General features: G+C 44.6%; 1 protein-coding gene across 3 annotated transcripts in view; it reads left to right on the top strand.

Moving 5' to 3' along the window:
* RGS10 (regulator of G protein signaling 10) overlaps window positions 1-17,366 on the top strand; it is a 155,206-nt gene that overhangs the window by 95,518 nt on the left and 42,322 nt on the right. For all 3 annotated transcript variants that reach the window (XM_086922932.1, XM_086922933.1, XM_086922931.1), the window contains exon 2: window positions 2,094-2,203. In XM_086922932.1, coding sequence (XP_086779058.1) covers window positions 2,094-2,203 — 110 coding nt within the window. The remainder of the gene's footprint in view (window positions 1-2,093; window positions 2,204-17,366) is intronic.

The following is a 17,366-nucleotide window of genomic DNA, read 5'->3' as shown; positions in this document are numbered from 1 at the left end:
TTGTTGGCAATCTCGGGGTGCTTGGTTGCCGTGAGGAGGGCGATGGGATCCAGCCCTTTCAAGAGTCTCTTCCCTAGTGAGAGCCATGCTGGGGTGTATTCTTGTTCGGGGGTAAGCCAGTACAGTCCTTGTTTAGCTATGCATGCAGTTTGGAAGGTTTTAAAATGTGTTATGCTTAGGCCTCCTAGGCTTTTGGTAAGCCTGAGTTTTTGTAGTCTAATTCGGGGCTTTTTGTCTTTCCTTAAGAACCTGTTGATTAGTTTATCCAGTTGCTTGTGGAAATCGACCGTGTTGGTCAGCGGGAGCATATTGAGCCTGTAGTTCACCATCGGGGTCAGCATCATTTTGATTGTCTCTACTCTGCCCCACCATGTGACGAATTTGGGTGACCATGCCTCTATTTTCTCTTTCAGTTTGTTGAGTAGTGTTGATTCGTTCTGATCTAGTGTTGTCTTGAGGTCTCTTCCAAAGAGCAGGCCCAGGTACTTTAGGGATTTTTTCTGCCATGCTAGCCCCGAGTTCCCCAGCACCACTCTCGTCGTGTGCACGTTCAGGGGTTTACATTCTGATTTGTCTTTGTTAAGTTTGTACCCTGATACTCGTGTATACTGCTCTATGGTGGACATAAGTGCGGTTATTGATTGGTCTGGGTTCTCGGTTGTGATTAGGATGTCGTCCGCGTATGCTGCCAGCTTGACTGTGTCCCCCCATATTGGGATTCCTGTGATATCGTTATTAGCTCTTATCATAGTTAGGAGTGGTTCTAGGGCAAGTAGGAAAAGGGCCGGCGATAGTGGGCATCCTTGTCTGGTTCCTCGTTCTAAGGTGAATGGCTCTGACGTGCCGCCGGTGACTACTAGGCGTGCTTTTGACTCGTTATAGAGTGCTATCACCATCTTCCTAAAGTTAGATCCCAGACCATATTTTTGCATACAGCGGTTCAGGAATGGCCAGGACACTCTGTCAAATGCCTTTTCTGCGTCTGCTTAGGAAATTACAAGGCTGATTCCCAATTTTGATTTCCATACTTAGATCCCAAATATCCAGGTATTTGCGATTGGGGGAGTGGCGACCTTGTGAGAATAGGTGAGACGCATCTCTTGCACGAGCAGGGATACACTATATACGATGGTGCAGCATTACAGGATCTCCGGGGGTGACCACTTGGACATATTCAAGGACAGTATTCTTTTCAAATTTGTATGATTGAATAAAGTGCAAACTGCTAGCTATGCTCTGAATTAGTTACAACTGTAAAGAAGAAGGGAAATGACATGTTAATGTTTTACTATGTACAGCAAACCTTCATTAAACCAAGCCGGTCTTTCTTCGTCTCTGTTCTCCAGCTTCCTCCCACCCAATCCAGGTGGCGTTTTTGCTGATCTCAAGATGTACTACTTTGGCCCAAACAGTAGTTTTTTTTGTGGTGAGAAATATTTGAAACTACAGCCGGCTGCAGGTTTTTTTGTAAATAAATTATACATAGCCTTAATAGGACTGGTGCAGTTTCTTGTCTCTGTTAGGGGACTCATCACTTGGTTAGTTAATGCTGCCAAGGAGAGGAGCTAGACACTGTGCAGTGAACGTAATCAACAAACTGGGCTCAATCATAACTGTCTCCCACTTAGCTCCTAGGAGGCATAAGTGTATGTCTGACACAGTATCTTTCTTGTAAAATAAAACTGCCCTCGTTGAGGAAAAGAGCTCATAATAGCCGAAGAGCATCGGCCATTAGGGTCCCTTGGTTCAGTTGTCCAGTGTTTGTTGTGTTTCGGTGCATGAAATGAATATCACACAACATTACAGCAAATACCTTCTCCTCAAGGAGAGATCAGTTGACCCAAACAATCCTTTGGTCGGTCCTCCGCTTCGATTACACATGTTGCCTTTCCAGACCTGGAACAGTATTCATCACACCTTCGGAGCTAAACATTTACACCCAGAACACAGCGTAAACAGCGAGCTGGCCAGGTTGAGATAGAGAGCGGGCACGTTGGTTGCCGCCACACTAGGCAAAACATAAGCATAAAAATGATACGTTACGTTAAATTGTGCAGACTGTTTCAAATTTCTTTATCTTTGTTTTTCTCCAGAAATTGATGATGGGAACACAAGCATCAACAACAATCACAGAGGAACTTCCAGGTGGATGGTGTCACTGGAGAATCTTCTAGAAGATCCAGAAGGAGTTAAACAATTCAGGGTATATGGCGGTCTTTCTTCTTGTGATACTTTGTTTCTTAATGAAATTATTGTTTGTTGACTCTTTTAAAGTCATAAACTTGTCACTCATCAGAATCAGAGAGTCGAGCCTGGAATGAGTCTGTAAGTCTGCTATGTTCCAAGATATATTAATGCATGACTTCAGAAAATTGTGGCTGAGCTTGGCTCCTCACAACAGTATTTGTACATATAGATGGACCTGCTCAATCTGTGAATACTGCTGTGTTGAAGGGTCTCCATCCATTCTCATTGTCTAACATCAATTTGCTCTTAAATTAGGAATTGGAAAGCTGTGAAGTTCACTCTTATATCTTTAGAATATTTTTGGGGGCATTAGAGCTTGAATTTCAAGGAGACAAACCCCAAGTTCTTCTAACTTGTTCACTAGGTTAATGATGATCTGAGCAGCTGTTGCAGTGATTCCCAGCATCTGGAGAACATACATACATCAGAAATGAAAGTCAATTTTTCTCTGAACGGGCAATTGCCGACCATCACACAAGGCTCGTCCTTTAACATTTTGTCTCTTGCGATGATCCCAGACTTACAGCATCGTGCCATGAACTTCCTATGGAATTAGTTTCTAGCCTTTTTAGGTCTCGCCTACGCAGCGCGCATGCGCTGCTTAGGAGGAGACCTCTTGTAATCTATTCGGTTTTTAGGCCAAAAACGAGCACGCATTGCATTGCTTTCAATGGCAACGTGTGCACATTTGGCGATTCCCTTGCGGGAGTGACCTTTGAAACCATCTGTTTGTAATTAACTTCCAAACAGATGGTGCCCTTGCTCGCTCCCACAAGGGAAACGCTGTGTGTGCTCTGGGCAGCTCTGCCCCCAGCCCTCTCACTTGGTTTATTGCCTCCTGTCCCGTCCTCATCTAAACCTGACTTTCTTCTCCCATGCTTTCCTTCCCCATTCTTTCCGTCTCTCCTGCTCTTTCCCTTAGCTGCCTCTTCTCTTCTCTCCCACTCCTTTACTGAGTGTTTTTCTCTTTTTTTCCTTTACTTGTGCTTCCCTTCTTCGCTGCCTCGCTCCGGTTTCCTCTCTTGTTCTGTTTTCCCCTATTTCCTTTCTTCTCCTTTCTCTCATGTTAACTTATTTTCCCTCTCTTTACTTTCTCTCTTCCTCCACCCTCTCTTCTCTTTCTCTTTCTCCACCCTCTCCTCTCTCTCTACCTCTCTCTCTCTCTTCCTCCACCCTCTCTCTCTCTCTACATCTCTCTCTTCCTCCACCCTCTACCTCTCTTTTTCTACCCCGCTCTACTTTCTCTCTCTACTTCTCTACCTCTCTACCTCTCTCTATCTACCTCTCTCTCTACACCCCTCTCTCTACTGCTCTACCTCTCTCTCTACCACTCTACCTCTCTCTCTCTACCTCTCTGCCACTCTCTCTCTCTACCTCTCTCTCTACCTCTCTCTCTACCTCTCTACCTCTCTCTCTACCTCTCTACCTCTCTCTCTCGCTACCTCTCTACCTCTCTCTCTACCTCTCTCTCTACCTCTCTCTACCTCTCTCTCTACATCTATCTACCTCTCTACCTCTCTCTCTCTACCTCTCGAACTCTCTCTCTACCTCTCTTGCTCTACCTCTCTCTCTGTACCTCTCTCTCTCTCCCTCTACCTTTCTACCTCTCTACCTTTACCTCTCTACCTCTCTCTCTCTACCTCTCTGTACATCTTTATCTCTCTACCTCTCTCTGCCTCTGCACCTCTCTCCACCTCTCTACCTCTCTACACCTCTCTCTACCTCTATCTACCTCTATCTACCTCTCTACACCTTTCTCTGCCTCTCTACCTCTCTCTACCTCTCTACACCTCTATCTCTCTACCTCTCTCTACCTCTCTCTACCTCTCTACCTCTCTACACCTCTCTACCTCTCTCTCTACCTCTCTACCTCTCTCTACCTCTCTCTTGACCTATCTCCCTCTCTCTACCTCTCGCCACCTCTCTCTACACCTCTCTCTCTACCCCTCTCTCTACATCTCTCTCTCTACACCTCTCTCTACACCTCTCTCTACACCTCTCTCTACACCTCTCTCTCTACCCCTCTCTCTCTACCCCTCTCTCTACACCTCTCTCTACCCCCACTCTCTACCCACCTCTCTCTACACACCTCTCTCTACACACCTCTCTCTACACACCTCTCTCTATATATATGCACCTCTCTCTCTACACCTCTAAGTGGCAGCCGGAGCCTGATAGCACTGCTTGTCCTTTAAAAAAAAAATCATTGGCATAGCCAATAGGTCTTGCCTTTGGGACCTTATAAGTGTTTAGTTATCCAGTACAATATCCTTGGTGCAGCATCAAGTGTTGCATGGCTAAACACTTATCAGGTCCCAAAGGCGAGACCTATTGGCAATGCCAATGCTTGTTTTACTTTCAAATGTAGGAGATTCACCCAGTCCAGGAGATTATCCAGTGAATAAGTGGCACTGGGTCCAAAAAGGACAGACAAAGAGAGCCCAGCTTCTGCAGCTGCAAAAGCCCATGCTGGATAGCCCCAGATCAAACTCTAGGGCGTATAGATAATTTCAGTTTTTTTTCTCATAATACTTCAATTTGGTAATTGTGTTACCACAAAGGATAATCATACACAACATTGCTTCAAATGTAGCATTAAATCCAATGTAACACGTGCAAATGATGTTTCTACACATTTACACGTGAAAAACATTCCAAGGTAAAAAGTTGGCTAGAGTTTTTGCAGATGCTAAAAGGTAAGGATTTTCCATTCCATGAATACCACACCAGATACAGCAGCAAAACTGTGTTTACTGAACGAAAATCCACTACCTCACATATAACATCTTTTACAACTTTCCTGGCCTTTTCTAAAAGTGGCCCACAGTTAAGGAAGATGACCTCCCTTCCAGGGCGGGTGGCTCCCAAACTTCAGCATGTGGTGAAGAGTTTGGTGAAGTTAAGGAAACAGAGAACGTGCAACACAGGCACAGTTAGAGCTAGTTCTAATAAAAAATATGGTTTTCAATGTATAGTCTTACATGGTACTGCTATAGCTACTGCTGTATCACTTATAAGAACTAAACAGAACTTCACGCCTTACTTTCTTATTGCAAAGATGGACTGTAAATAACTGGGGCTGCGACTAACCAGATTTAACAGTGTCAACAACCTAGGACTGATGAAAGGCGGAGTCGGCCTTGAAAGAATTTAAACTGTAACGCTATTGCCAGCTGCAGCTGCTACTTCAAGATCTCCCCAGCTTTGCCAGCAAGAGGGCAGAGGCTAGGGATATGCACAGCGCTGGGAGGCCTTCGGGGAAAACTCCAGAATAGACTAGTCTAGACACATCAAGCACTTTTTTGTTCAGAAGAACGCGACGTGAACATTAAATAAACACTACTTCAAACACAGCATTATTTACAGCAGTTATAGAGTGGTGTACTAAAGACGCTCCCTCCTATTACACGACTCGATTTATCATACTCTGGAGGGTGAATGGTTGAGTGGGGTTTCCAGGGCTGGAACCTGGTCCATTCTGGGTTCGCATGGTCCCCTGCAGAGGTTGCTCTCACCAACTGAGCTATTTTAGCGGAATAAAATATGAACACTGAGGGGCACATGAGCCTGTTCAGGATTTCGCTGGCCATCCTGCAGTTTGGGCCGTGCCTCTTCATTTTTGGTTCAACAATTCTGACAACTTAAATCCAAACACCACAGAGTGAATTGTCTCAGGGCACCTTAATAGTATCTGCTATTAATCCTCAGTTCAATTATATTTGCTATATCAACCAAGACGATGACAGTCCGAGTCAGCTCCACTAGGGCTCAAACCTTTGACCTGTAGGTTATTTACAGTCAGGCCGCAAATTCGCAACCCACTGAGCTATCTTACCATCTCAGTGTTACATATATCCCTGTTGTGGCCACAAAGCCTGCAGCTATTCTTCATTAACACAACGAAGGCAGGAACTTCTGCCGGTTGTTTCATCAATAGCGTAGTAACCAAATTATATGGAAAGAGTTGGGAGTGTAAGTGCGTCATTGCTTCTCCAGCACACGTGGTTTTAGCTGATCCATTTCCGGCTCCGCTGCTCACCGCCTCGCGCCGGAATGCAATTTATTTAAACACTGTTTCGGAAGGTCCTGATGTATCTCTTCTTCGTTTACTTAAGCTGATTTATTATCAACAAGGATATTATTTTGATTTTTTTAATAGAATATCTCATCTCCACGAAGCCACCTAGTTATGTAACAGAGGCAGGCTGCTCCTCGTAGATTGTAGACGCGCTAATGGCACGCTCTCTCATTCGCGCTGCGAGCACCTACTTATGCGTCAGGGTGACACCAAGACCCCCACCTGCCGGCCCAGGTCACCAAGACCCCCTCCAGCTGGTCCATGTCACCAAGACGCCCTCGAGCCGGCCCATGTCACTGCCGCTTCTGGGCCATATATAGCAAGTATATTTCCGGTGTTCCGTCGGTACCAACGGTCGAAGTGCATAAACCAAGTATGGGAACTGTCATCCTGTGCACAATGGGGGCGGGGTTAGTGAGTGAGGAAAAGGGTCAGGAACACAACTTAAAAAGAACAAAATATGCTGTATCTATATTGTTGGACTTTTACCTAAAGGAAACTGCACATAAAATATGAGACACACACATCAAATGAAAATCAAATGCAAATAAAAGAAAGTTAAACTAATATTTACAGCCAACTTCACACAGAGCGGAACTCTGGTCTACTGACTCCCAGGACCGTGAGCCAACTTTATCAGCAACATAGCAGACATCGTTGCCCCACTAGCCATCAAGGCCAATGCCTACATCCTCCTAAGAGACTATAACTTTCGCCTAGGCCTGACTAACCCCAACACAGTCACACTCCTCGAAAGCCTCTGTAACCTCGTATTCACCAAACCTGTCTCAGCCCCACCTCTGCTGCTGCCACATGCTGGACCCTGCCCTTAACTCATTTAATAACATTGCAATCAACACATCCACCTCCGTCACCTGGACCGACAACACCATTGTCAGCTTCTCAGTCAACATTCCCCACTACAGAAGATCCACCACACCGGCATAGTCCACCAATATTGGAATAACATATCAGAGGTAGATTGGGCTTCTGCCCCTCACATAAACCAACGGGACAACACAGGCCACCTAGATAGAGATATCAATAATTTTAACAACTGGCTCCCCACCTGCGCTGACACCATGGCCCCTCAGAAAAGAAGTCAAGTTGCAAGAAATTGAATTAAGGCCAGCTGGTAGACAGAGGAACTCCGAATGACAAAACAGTACTGCAAACAGCTAGAGTGGAGACGGAAGGCAAACAAGGAAGAATCGGTCATTGATGTGTTCAAATTTGCAGAGGCACTACCACCGGCAAATCGAGGAAACCAAGGGAAATGTCCTAGCAGACAGTATCAACAACAGCTGGAACAGCAGCAACCAAATGTTTGCAATCATCAAGGACTTCACTACTCTAGCAGAAACCTCCAGCAACGCTGCCCCAACCTAAGAATTGGGCAATAACCGCTTAGACATTTTCTGCAGCAAAATCACAGCTATCTACAACAACTTCGACCCACAACCAGACCTCATCAAACTTGCAACAAGACTCCCAGTATCAGACAAAGACAACACCTTGACCACATGGAACACCATCTTTACAGAGGAAACCACAACAATCACGAAGACCATCTACCCCAGAGCCCCATAAAATCCTGCTCCCAACACACTTTGACAAAGGTTCAGTCCCTATCAGCAAAGTGCTCATTCCTGTCCTCAACACCCCCATTAACACAGCCATACCCCATCAACCTTGCAACAAGACTCCCAGTATCAAACAAAGACGACACCTTGACCACATGGAACACCATCTTTACAGAGGAAACCACAACAATCACGAAGACCATCTACCCCAGAGCCCCATAAAATCCTGCTCCCAACACACTTTGACAAAGGTTCAGTCCCTATCAGTAAAGTGCTCATTCCTATCCTCAACACCCCCATTAACACAGCCACTTTCCCAGAAACCTGGAAGCAGGCAGTTGTTGTTGCCCCCCTGAAGAAGACCCCTGTCAATCCATCGAAGCTTGCAAACTGCTGTCCTATCTCCCTCCTCCTATACCCAGCCAAGGTCTTAGAAAAAGCCATCAATAGATACTTCACTGTTTATCTCACTAACATTCAGCCACTCGGGACACCACAGAATCAGGATTCAGAACAAACTACAGCATAGAGACCACCCTTATCCCAGCTGCAGATGGCATCCGGATGATCCTCGACAGAGGGGAAACCGGAGCCCTCTCTGCAGGCCCGACATAGTCTCTCATTCTATCCTAATCAGATGAATCCATGATACTGGCATCCATTGACCCACCTTCTAATTGAACTGCACATTGGTCACCAGGAGAACCCATACAGTCAGTATGCCACCATACTCCTCAAAAGCAAGGGAAATCTTTTGCAGAGTTCTGCAGGGTTTCTCGCTTAGCCCGACCCTCTTCACCATCCACATGACTGTGCAGACAGACATGATCCGCACACACAACACCTACATAAACAACACACAACTAATATTATCCTCCTCAGACAAATCACCCAGCACCAGGGTCAACTTCAATAGGTGCATGACCGAAGTGGCCACCTGGATGAAGTCCAAATGCCTCAAGCTAATCAATGACAAGAACAAAGTGGTGAACTCCGTAAAAAATGCTGTGCCATAGGACTGGTGGACTACAGATCTCAGACCCACTGCTACCCTCAGCACACAAGCAAGAAAACATCAGAAAAAGTTATCATCTCCTCCCACTTTCTATTGATCAGGAATATTGGCATGCACCTGGCCTCTTCTCGATGCAGCACCGTACAGTCGATCCCAACGAATTTAATTGCAGCTAATCCTCATTTCATGACAGATGGAGCAGCTCTAGCTTTCAAGTGGTAAACAATGATCATTTTGGACAGAACTAGTAGTAGGTCTGCAGTCCTTGTCACGGCTCTGCCTTTTTTAACCCTTTGGGTGCGGCAGGAATTCCCCTGCGGAGCAGGCGAATTCCACGCGTGTGCAAATTGGACGGCCCCCGTCCGTCCGACACACACTCCTACTGTGACGTCGCACTGCCGGGGGCCGTCCGACACATGCAAGGGGTTAAAGGGCAAGGAGCAAACCCAAGTATAAATGACTTTTAGTGTTGTAAACAAAAAGATGTTCCCCCCTGCAGAATGTGTGGAGGGCCCCTTCCTTGTCTCCCATATCGCAGATATTCATTGGTCTTGGACTGAATAGGGCCCCACTGAAGGATTCGGGGTCCCCTGAAGTGTTGGTGTCCCCCAGCGCTGAAGGAGCTGCAGTGACCTGCATTACACCCCTGCTAGCTTTATAGAAAACTAACCACCCTTTCCTGTTGCACTCTTGAGAGAAACCCCAACTTCCAGCCAAAACCACTGAAAATCAGAAAGGGTTTGTAATAAAGCTAGGACAGTGAGCCTCCTCCGTTTGATATCATTTGCCCATTATATGTGTGGGGTCATGTAAACTCTGTGCACTTAAGGTAACAGTATATATTGTAATCTGGTATGTCTCAGGACCTTTCTTGGGATATTCAAATAACTAATCCCACTAATTGTTTTGGAACGGCCAGCCCAGGTCAGCTTCCCACTTGGTCCTCCACCTGCCTGAAGAAGGTCCTCCCAGATGGAGCAGGGCTCTGTATATGAGTTTGTCAATGGAATACACGAAAAAGACACAGCTATATACAGGGGCGTATCTTGGTCAATACAAACGGGGGGGGGGGGGGATGAGTAGTGATGTTGGAATAGAGTTATGGTAACTTCTCTCAACAAAGTACCACTAGCCGCCACCCAGCTACCATTTACAAGGCGAAGGAATAGTAAGAACAAAATCAGATGCTTCAACCCCTGCCTTATCCACTGCCAGTGGCCTTGCATACACCTTTAATGAAAGAATCTGATGCTGGTAATAGCTGCCTGACTTTTACATCAGCTGATAGGGTGTAAGGAGTTAGACCCCCCAGTTCACAGGTAGAGGCAGCGCCCAGTAGCGACTCAGGGGTTTCCACTGGCTCTTCACACATGGGCAGTATGGTCGAGGGAATCCCAAAGGAGCCCTCAATCCATGGTAGGGAGAAGTGGCTCTTGTCAACTCTGAGCACCACCGTGATCCAAGTGTACCCTTCCCTGAGATGCACAAGCGCCCCAGGAAAGAAGAGAGGTCTGGGGGTTCTTTTCCAGATACATGGAGTTTGTGCAGTAATAGTGAGATGATTTCTCCTTTGCTCCCCCTAGGAAAGGTAATCCTTGAAACCAACACTGTGCCTTGAGAGCTTTGAACCTGTGGAATGTTCAGGTTTATGCCCCTCCCCTGCTGGCATGCCATGGATTCCCAGGGCTAGGGGTTTCCGCCAGGTTCTGTTTCCACCAGGTAAGCCTGCAGGGCCACAAAGACAGTCAATGTTGTGGTGCCTGACCCACCATGCTGGTGTTTGCCGCTGCCTCACCATTCTCCCACCTTAAGCCCAGCTGCCCATGCAGCTGAGTGCAATTACCACTAGTGGCCATTGCGGGCGGGCAAGATTTAGACCCGTGTACGTCGGTGCCCGTCTTCAGATCCTTCAGGTTAGAGCTCCAGTCCTAATGTAGACAGCTCAGGCAGCTTAGTTTGTGCTATAGTGATCTGTGTGTAACCTCTAGTCCTAAGGTTCCAATAATAGTAAGATGGCTTGGTGGGTTAATGTATCTGTTGCAGAACTGTGTGCATGGGTGGGTTAACAATTATATTTGAGCTCTGCAATATAGCATAAACCCAAGTCTAAGTAGCAGCCAAGGCCTTTGCAGACATTTGTTTGTCAAGAGGATCACCTCATGTTTATGGTGCTTCCCAGCAGGGGCGGTTTCTCCATAGGGGCCAAAAGAGCGGCGACCCCCCCAAAATCACCTGCTGCTTATTTCCTAAAATATTACAGATTTTATATGTAATGAAAGGACCTCTCTGATCATTATTTTCATGTAAAAGCTGCAATATCACCTTGCAACATAAGAGGGCTCCCCGGGGCTGCATCGCGCAAGTGTCAGCTATGGGCTGTTACAGCCCGTCCTTTCACAGAAGCAATGCATACCCGACATGCTGAACTAGCATCAGGCAGAGGAGCATGTCAGATAATGGTGAATTGGGGCCTGTCAGTCATGCGCCCTTATGCCCCATCAGAAGCCATGATAAAGGATAAAGGACAGCTTTCCATCCTATCAGTGGTTCTGATTGGGCATAAGAGTGTAAACCTCACTCTGGTGCAGTGTTTGTTCATTCTGGAAGTCGGGAGACGATGTGCAGAGGAAAGTGCACTGAGGACTACCCCAGGTAAGTTTCCATGTTGTGTGTATGTGAGAGCATGATTGTGCTGTTTATGTACCTGTCTGCAAGCATGTACCAGTTTGTGTGTAAGTGTGTGTGAGTGTTTGGATGTGTCCTGACAGATGTTTTATAAAAAAACTATTGATGAGATGCTGCAGGTGTATGCCAGCAAACTGAACTTTCTAATTGATAGCCACTCCACTTTATACACTAACCAGCCACCACTGCTCCCGAAATAATTATATTGTATGTTTGGGGTCAATTGGAAGCAGATAAAAAAAAAAACAAGATGAGGAAGTGGGGGATAGCATGGAGTTGACACGTAAAGGGTGGTAAGGGGTTTGAGTGTTCAGGGTCAGTAGAGATAAGGCAGCAAGAGAATTTTAGGGTTCAAGTGGCAAGACATAAAGGAGGATAAGGGGTTTTAGGGTTCAGAGGGGTGCAGAGCTAAAGGGAGGAAAGTGGTTGAAGAACAGGGGGTTTGAGGAGGTTACCTGCATAAGTGGGTGCTTTGAGAGGTAGGGGTGGTTTACACCTACCCAAACAATTATATAATATAGTGACGAATTTCAGATTGTACAACAGCACAGGTCAGTCCACAAAATCAGAATTGAATCACAATTGATTTACAAAATGATGGTGCACAATTTGCAATCACTTTTTGTGACTCAATTCTTTATACATCAGGTCTACGATGCCTTAAGTATACCTTTTTTTTTTTAATGAATGTTTGCATGTGTGAGAAAATTCTCCTTTATGCTTGGTTGTCCCCATTTTGTGCTGAACTTTATTGCTGCTTTTTACACTCTGAACACTGGATCACTTCGGTCCAGTGCCCAGTGTATGTGCTCTGACCCCTAAAAGATGTAAAAATTGACTAATCCATGAGTGGCGTATTTAACTTGTTATGGTGCCAAAATACGCCCATGGCATGAAAAGTTAAATGTCACCAATAGGCTGCAGCACTTAGTTAGCCATCGACTTCTGTGACAAAGAAAACATGGCTTCAGGCCTACCATTGTAGCCTGACTGCTGCAGTGTCAAACCTTCAGTGCAAACTATTAAAATAACTCCTTTTAACAGGTAAAGACCTCACTTTTACATTTTAGTAAGTCACCCCTATGTAAGCCTTGTAGCCCTCAAGGTAGGCTGCGTGGTATTTAAAAGCGGGAAAGGTACAACATTAATGTTACCATGTCCTTACAGTGGCCAGTACAAGGCCCTAAAAGCTATTTTCACTGTAGCAGGCCTAGCTGTCCTATGTAGAAAACCAGAGTACAAATTAAAACACTATTACTACTATCACTGGAATGGGACAAGTTAAAAAAAATAATTAAAACAACTAACTTTAATAGTGAAGTTGCATTTTTAATAAGTAGTAAGGAAAAGTAACTTTTTTAAAGTTACCCTTGACTTGCCTGAGCGATCAGTAGGCTAATTAGCATAAGCCTCTGCCAGCTTCCATCCTACTAGTGCTCATGCCCTAGAATAGGTGTGAGGGAGGTGTGAAATGTCTCTCAGGAGCAAACAATAGGCTGATCTTAATGGGCACAATGACTCCTCTGAACCTCACAGAATATTCACAGTGGGGCTGTGGGAAGCCTCTAGTCACAACACAGTAAAATCTTGGTAGACAGGTCTGTTGATTAATGTGTAACACTTGGGGAACACTTTAAAGGGAGGGAACAGAATGCCAGGACAATTCTTGTGTATCCCCTGTTTGGTTTCTGGAGGAACCTGCGTTTTTTATACTAAACGTCAGTCTCTAGGTTGGATGTGTGCACAGAACATTTTTAAAACTGGATTTTAGTGTTAGAAGCAGGGAGGTGCCTGGAAATTTCCCTATGACCCTTTCCCCACACACCCAGTTTTCAGAGACCAAGGACAATGTGGCGGAAGTGTTTAGTTATCTTGAAAATGCCCATTTGACATTGTGGGCGTATTTGCAGTAAGACAAACAAACTACTGAAAAAAGGTTGCCTCTGGAAAGTTTTACCCCATTGGTTTGAGAGTGCCCAGGAGTCACCCCCAACCACAAGCTGGTGTCAAGCATAAATTGAAACCCTAAGGAACCTTCACTAGAACACTGCTGGACGTGCAATAGGAAACCAGGCAGACTGAACCTGCTGTACTTGGTATCTGTGACTTGTGAGAAGGACCTGAGGAGGTTGGACCCCCTTCCACTTGAAAAGCAAGAACAGAAAGACCTCCAAGGCCCATAAGGCTGATCCCCTGGGTGGCTCCAGGAGCATTAAAAAAAGTTGAAGATGGCATTCCTCTCAAGAATCCCAGCTGACCAGTGGCACCTGGACTGGACTTTGCTATTGCCCTCTGTCTGACAGGCTGAGAGGCTGACAATCGCTCCCTGAGATCATGGGGACCTTGAAAGTGTACTCCTGTGGTTGTTTCAGCACCAAACAAAGTTTATGAACTTTTTCAAAACCAGAGGCATGAAAAGTATCTGACAAGCAGTTCCACCCGTTGGATTACATTTTAGTTTTGATATCTGTGGAGAGTTCTTCCTCAGAAAAATGGCAGTGTCCCTTTTCAGATTGGGACTAATCGTTTTCAAACTCCCTTACTTCCAGATCCTGGTGTATCTGACCCGTGCACCATCGCGGTCAGCCTCAATTTGCACCTAGTTCCTGATATACCACAGCCGTTGACTACTATTGGTGCTATTTGCCCACATGCATCAAAGTCAATTGCATTCGCAAACGGTGCGAATCGCAATTTTCGGCCGTTTGCGAAAGCAATTGACTAATTTGGAATGCATCATGCATTTCGCAATTTTAGGAATCGCAACCATGTTGCGATTTCTAAAATTGCGATTGCATTTATGAAATCGCAATTTCAGATTTCTTAAATGCAATGCATGACTATTTTTAAATTGCAAATTCGCAATTTGGAAGGGGTAAATTAGCATGAATTTGAACTTCATGCTAATTTGGAAGTGGAGAGGTGTGGCTCACTGGTTAGAGGCGGCAGACCCGAGTGCAGAGAACGGCCCGGGACCAGGGTTCGATTCCCGACGCGGCAGGGTCTTGGACCAGGATCAGCGGACTGATAATTCTCGCATCGGTGCCTACTCCGACCAGGGAGCACACTCGGCAACTCTGGGCATTAGCTTGCCTCATCTCCACAACGGCCCCACACAAACGCCGGGGATGCCTGGTTTCACCTTGGAGACCCCCAGGAGGGACTATCTCACAGGGAAAGCCAGGACGGGTTCCCCAGCGGTCTATAGCGCTACGAGGCCTCCGGGTAGCAGTGCGCTTTACAAGACACAACAATTTACAACAATTTACCGAAAACTTTCAAACATACACTAGTTGCATATTTGAAAGTTTTAATTTACACACACACATGTCCTTGGTTCATGTGTGTGTGTAAATTGCACTTAAAGTTAAATTTCAGGGGTGCAGGCAGGGGTTCTTTGGACCCCCCCCCTTGCACCCTTGCAATTGCATTCACATTTTGCGGATCGCAATTTGAAATTCGCAAAATGTGTAAGCCTTCCCATTCATTCCTATGGGCCTTTTCGCCCATAGGAATCAATGGGAAGGGTTTTCCTTAATTGCGATTCGCAAATTGTGAATGGCAATTAAGGAAAAATACCGAATTGCAAAAAATATTGCGATTTTTTCATGCATAGCATTTTGCGATTTCTTAATTGCGATTCCTTAATTTTCGCAATTAAGAAATCGCAAAATGTTACAATGATGCATGTGGGCCCTAGTCACTTACATCTTTAAAAATTCACATCTGTGTATCCCCTAATTGGACATTTATTTCTTGGAGTCATTTTGTTTATCACATTTTTCTCTCTTTTTCGAAATTGGTGTGGGATTTTTTTATTGTGTTGTGTTTTTTTTTTACTGTTTTGGTACTTCTAAATGCTTTACATATTTTCTCTAAGTTATGCAAGCCTGCTCTGTGCCACAGCTACAAGGAATTGAGCTCAGGTTTAAATTACTGAAACATTTGACTTGACCTAACAAGATAATAACTTTATTACTTGTGGTGGAACAACCAGCCACCACACCTAATAAACCACTTTCTCACTCATGTGTGTTTGTATATGTTTGTGTGTGGCTCCAGAGAGAGGAGAGTTCAGTTTAAAGAAGTACTTCAAGATTTTGAGAGGCAAGCTTCTGTGTCTCCGGTACTTCAGATTCCAGGTGAAACCCAATACCAACTCCAGCATACCCAATGGAGAGTGCCTAGCCCCAAGTGACTAATAGAAAATTCAGTTATTAAACACCCTCTACCCCAGGTAGCTACACCCAGGCTATCTCAAGTTACAGCTTATGCAATTAAAAATGTGGCTAATGCATACAAATGTACAAATAGTTAATTTATTAAAAGGCTGACATCCCGAGAACCAATCCTTCACGCCTCAGTCATGCAATCAGGGTTTTCCATTCCTTTTTATTAGTTTGTTTAAGAGGAACAGAACACGCATCATGTTACATACATTACATTCTTTTTCTCTAGCGCTCAAGAAGCAAATATTAAAGTACTTTTCACTGATTTTATCGGAGATGCCAGCAGGGCTTAGCTGTGTGGGGGCAAGGGTAATGGTAGGAAGATAGGGCAGAGGACCCCATATTAATGCTTGACTCCACCTAAATAGAACTGGTTGCAGACAAGGCTGGCAGCTCAAAAGACTGCTTTCAGAAGCAAAGCTTAGCTTAGATCATAGTAGTAGAATTAGGTTTGGGATAAGTCAGAGAGTGGAGGTAAAGGATATATTGCGAGAGGTATAGGGTGAAACATAGGGTAGTACATTGGAAAGACTCAAATTGTTTTTTTTTCAAATTTATTTCATAGTATGGGTAAAGTAATAAATATATAGATACATAAGTACATGGAGGGTATACAGGTATAAGGAAGATAGTATATCTAGAGTTAAGTTGTATTTAATAAACTCAGATTTTCAAGTGTAGCTGTTCTTTAAGCTAATTGTTTTTTTTTATTAAATATTTTTTCAATATTTAAATAGTGAAGCAATTGTAGATAAATAGTTATGATAATATTTAAATATTGTGATAGATAAATAAAGGAAGAACCACAAACATCTAATGAAATGTTTTATATGAAAACTATGCAGTGATCTATATACAGGTTAAGCAAAGAATAATATACATATTTTCTCCTCTCCCACGTAGCGAAACACCACAGGTTGACGAGACTATGTGTTGGCCAAAAATAATGTATTATCAGTCAGCCCTTCGGACGCGTTTCGCCTGACCCGCAGGCTTGTTCACCGAAGTTTTATGCATTTACAGTCGCCATTTTAACCGCTATGCACCACAAATAATCACGTGACAAGAACTACAAAAAGAGTAACAGCAAGAACAGACTCGTAGTTCATTTGGGTTCAGTACAACATTGCATTTCCGTTTAAATAAACATATTAAAAATGCATTTAAAGACCTATCGCTATGATAATCATGCTTAGATTAAAAAACGGGTGCACTGCGAGCAAAGTTGTCTCTAGCTGTATTCTGAAGCTCATTATAGTAAAGCAGAGTTTTCAATCAGTAACTTTATTGGTACCGCTGATCGCCGCACAAACAGGCAGTGTTGATCACTGCGTGTTCACAGTCTAACCATCCCATTTCTCTCGTATATAAGGCTGCTCTCAACTTGCCTGCACCAAAATTATACAAGAATTGTATTTTATAGATATTGCCCCAGTGGGCTGAATTAACGATACCTGGTCTTACATGTTGCCTTGCTGCCACATCTCTGTAAGGAGCCTGGTCTTTGCTCACAAATAGTGCCCCAGTGG

This window comes from Lissotriton vulgaris, chromosome 5, assembly GCF_964263255.1.
Source record: "Lissotriton vulgaris chromosome 5, aLisVul1.2, whole genome shotgun sequence".
Classification (NCBI taxonomy): Eukaryota; Metazoa; Chordata; class Amphibia; order Caudata; family Salamandridae; genus Lissotriton; species Lissotriton vulgaris.
Note: the sequence above shows the minus strand (reverse complement) of the source record. Positions and strands in the feature narration are given on the sequence as shown.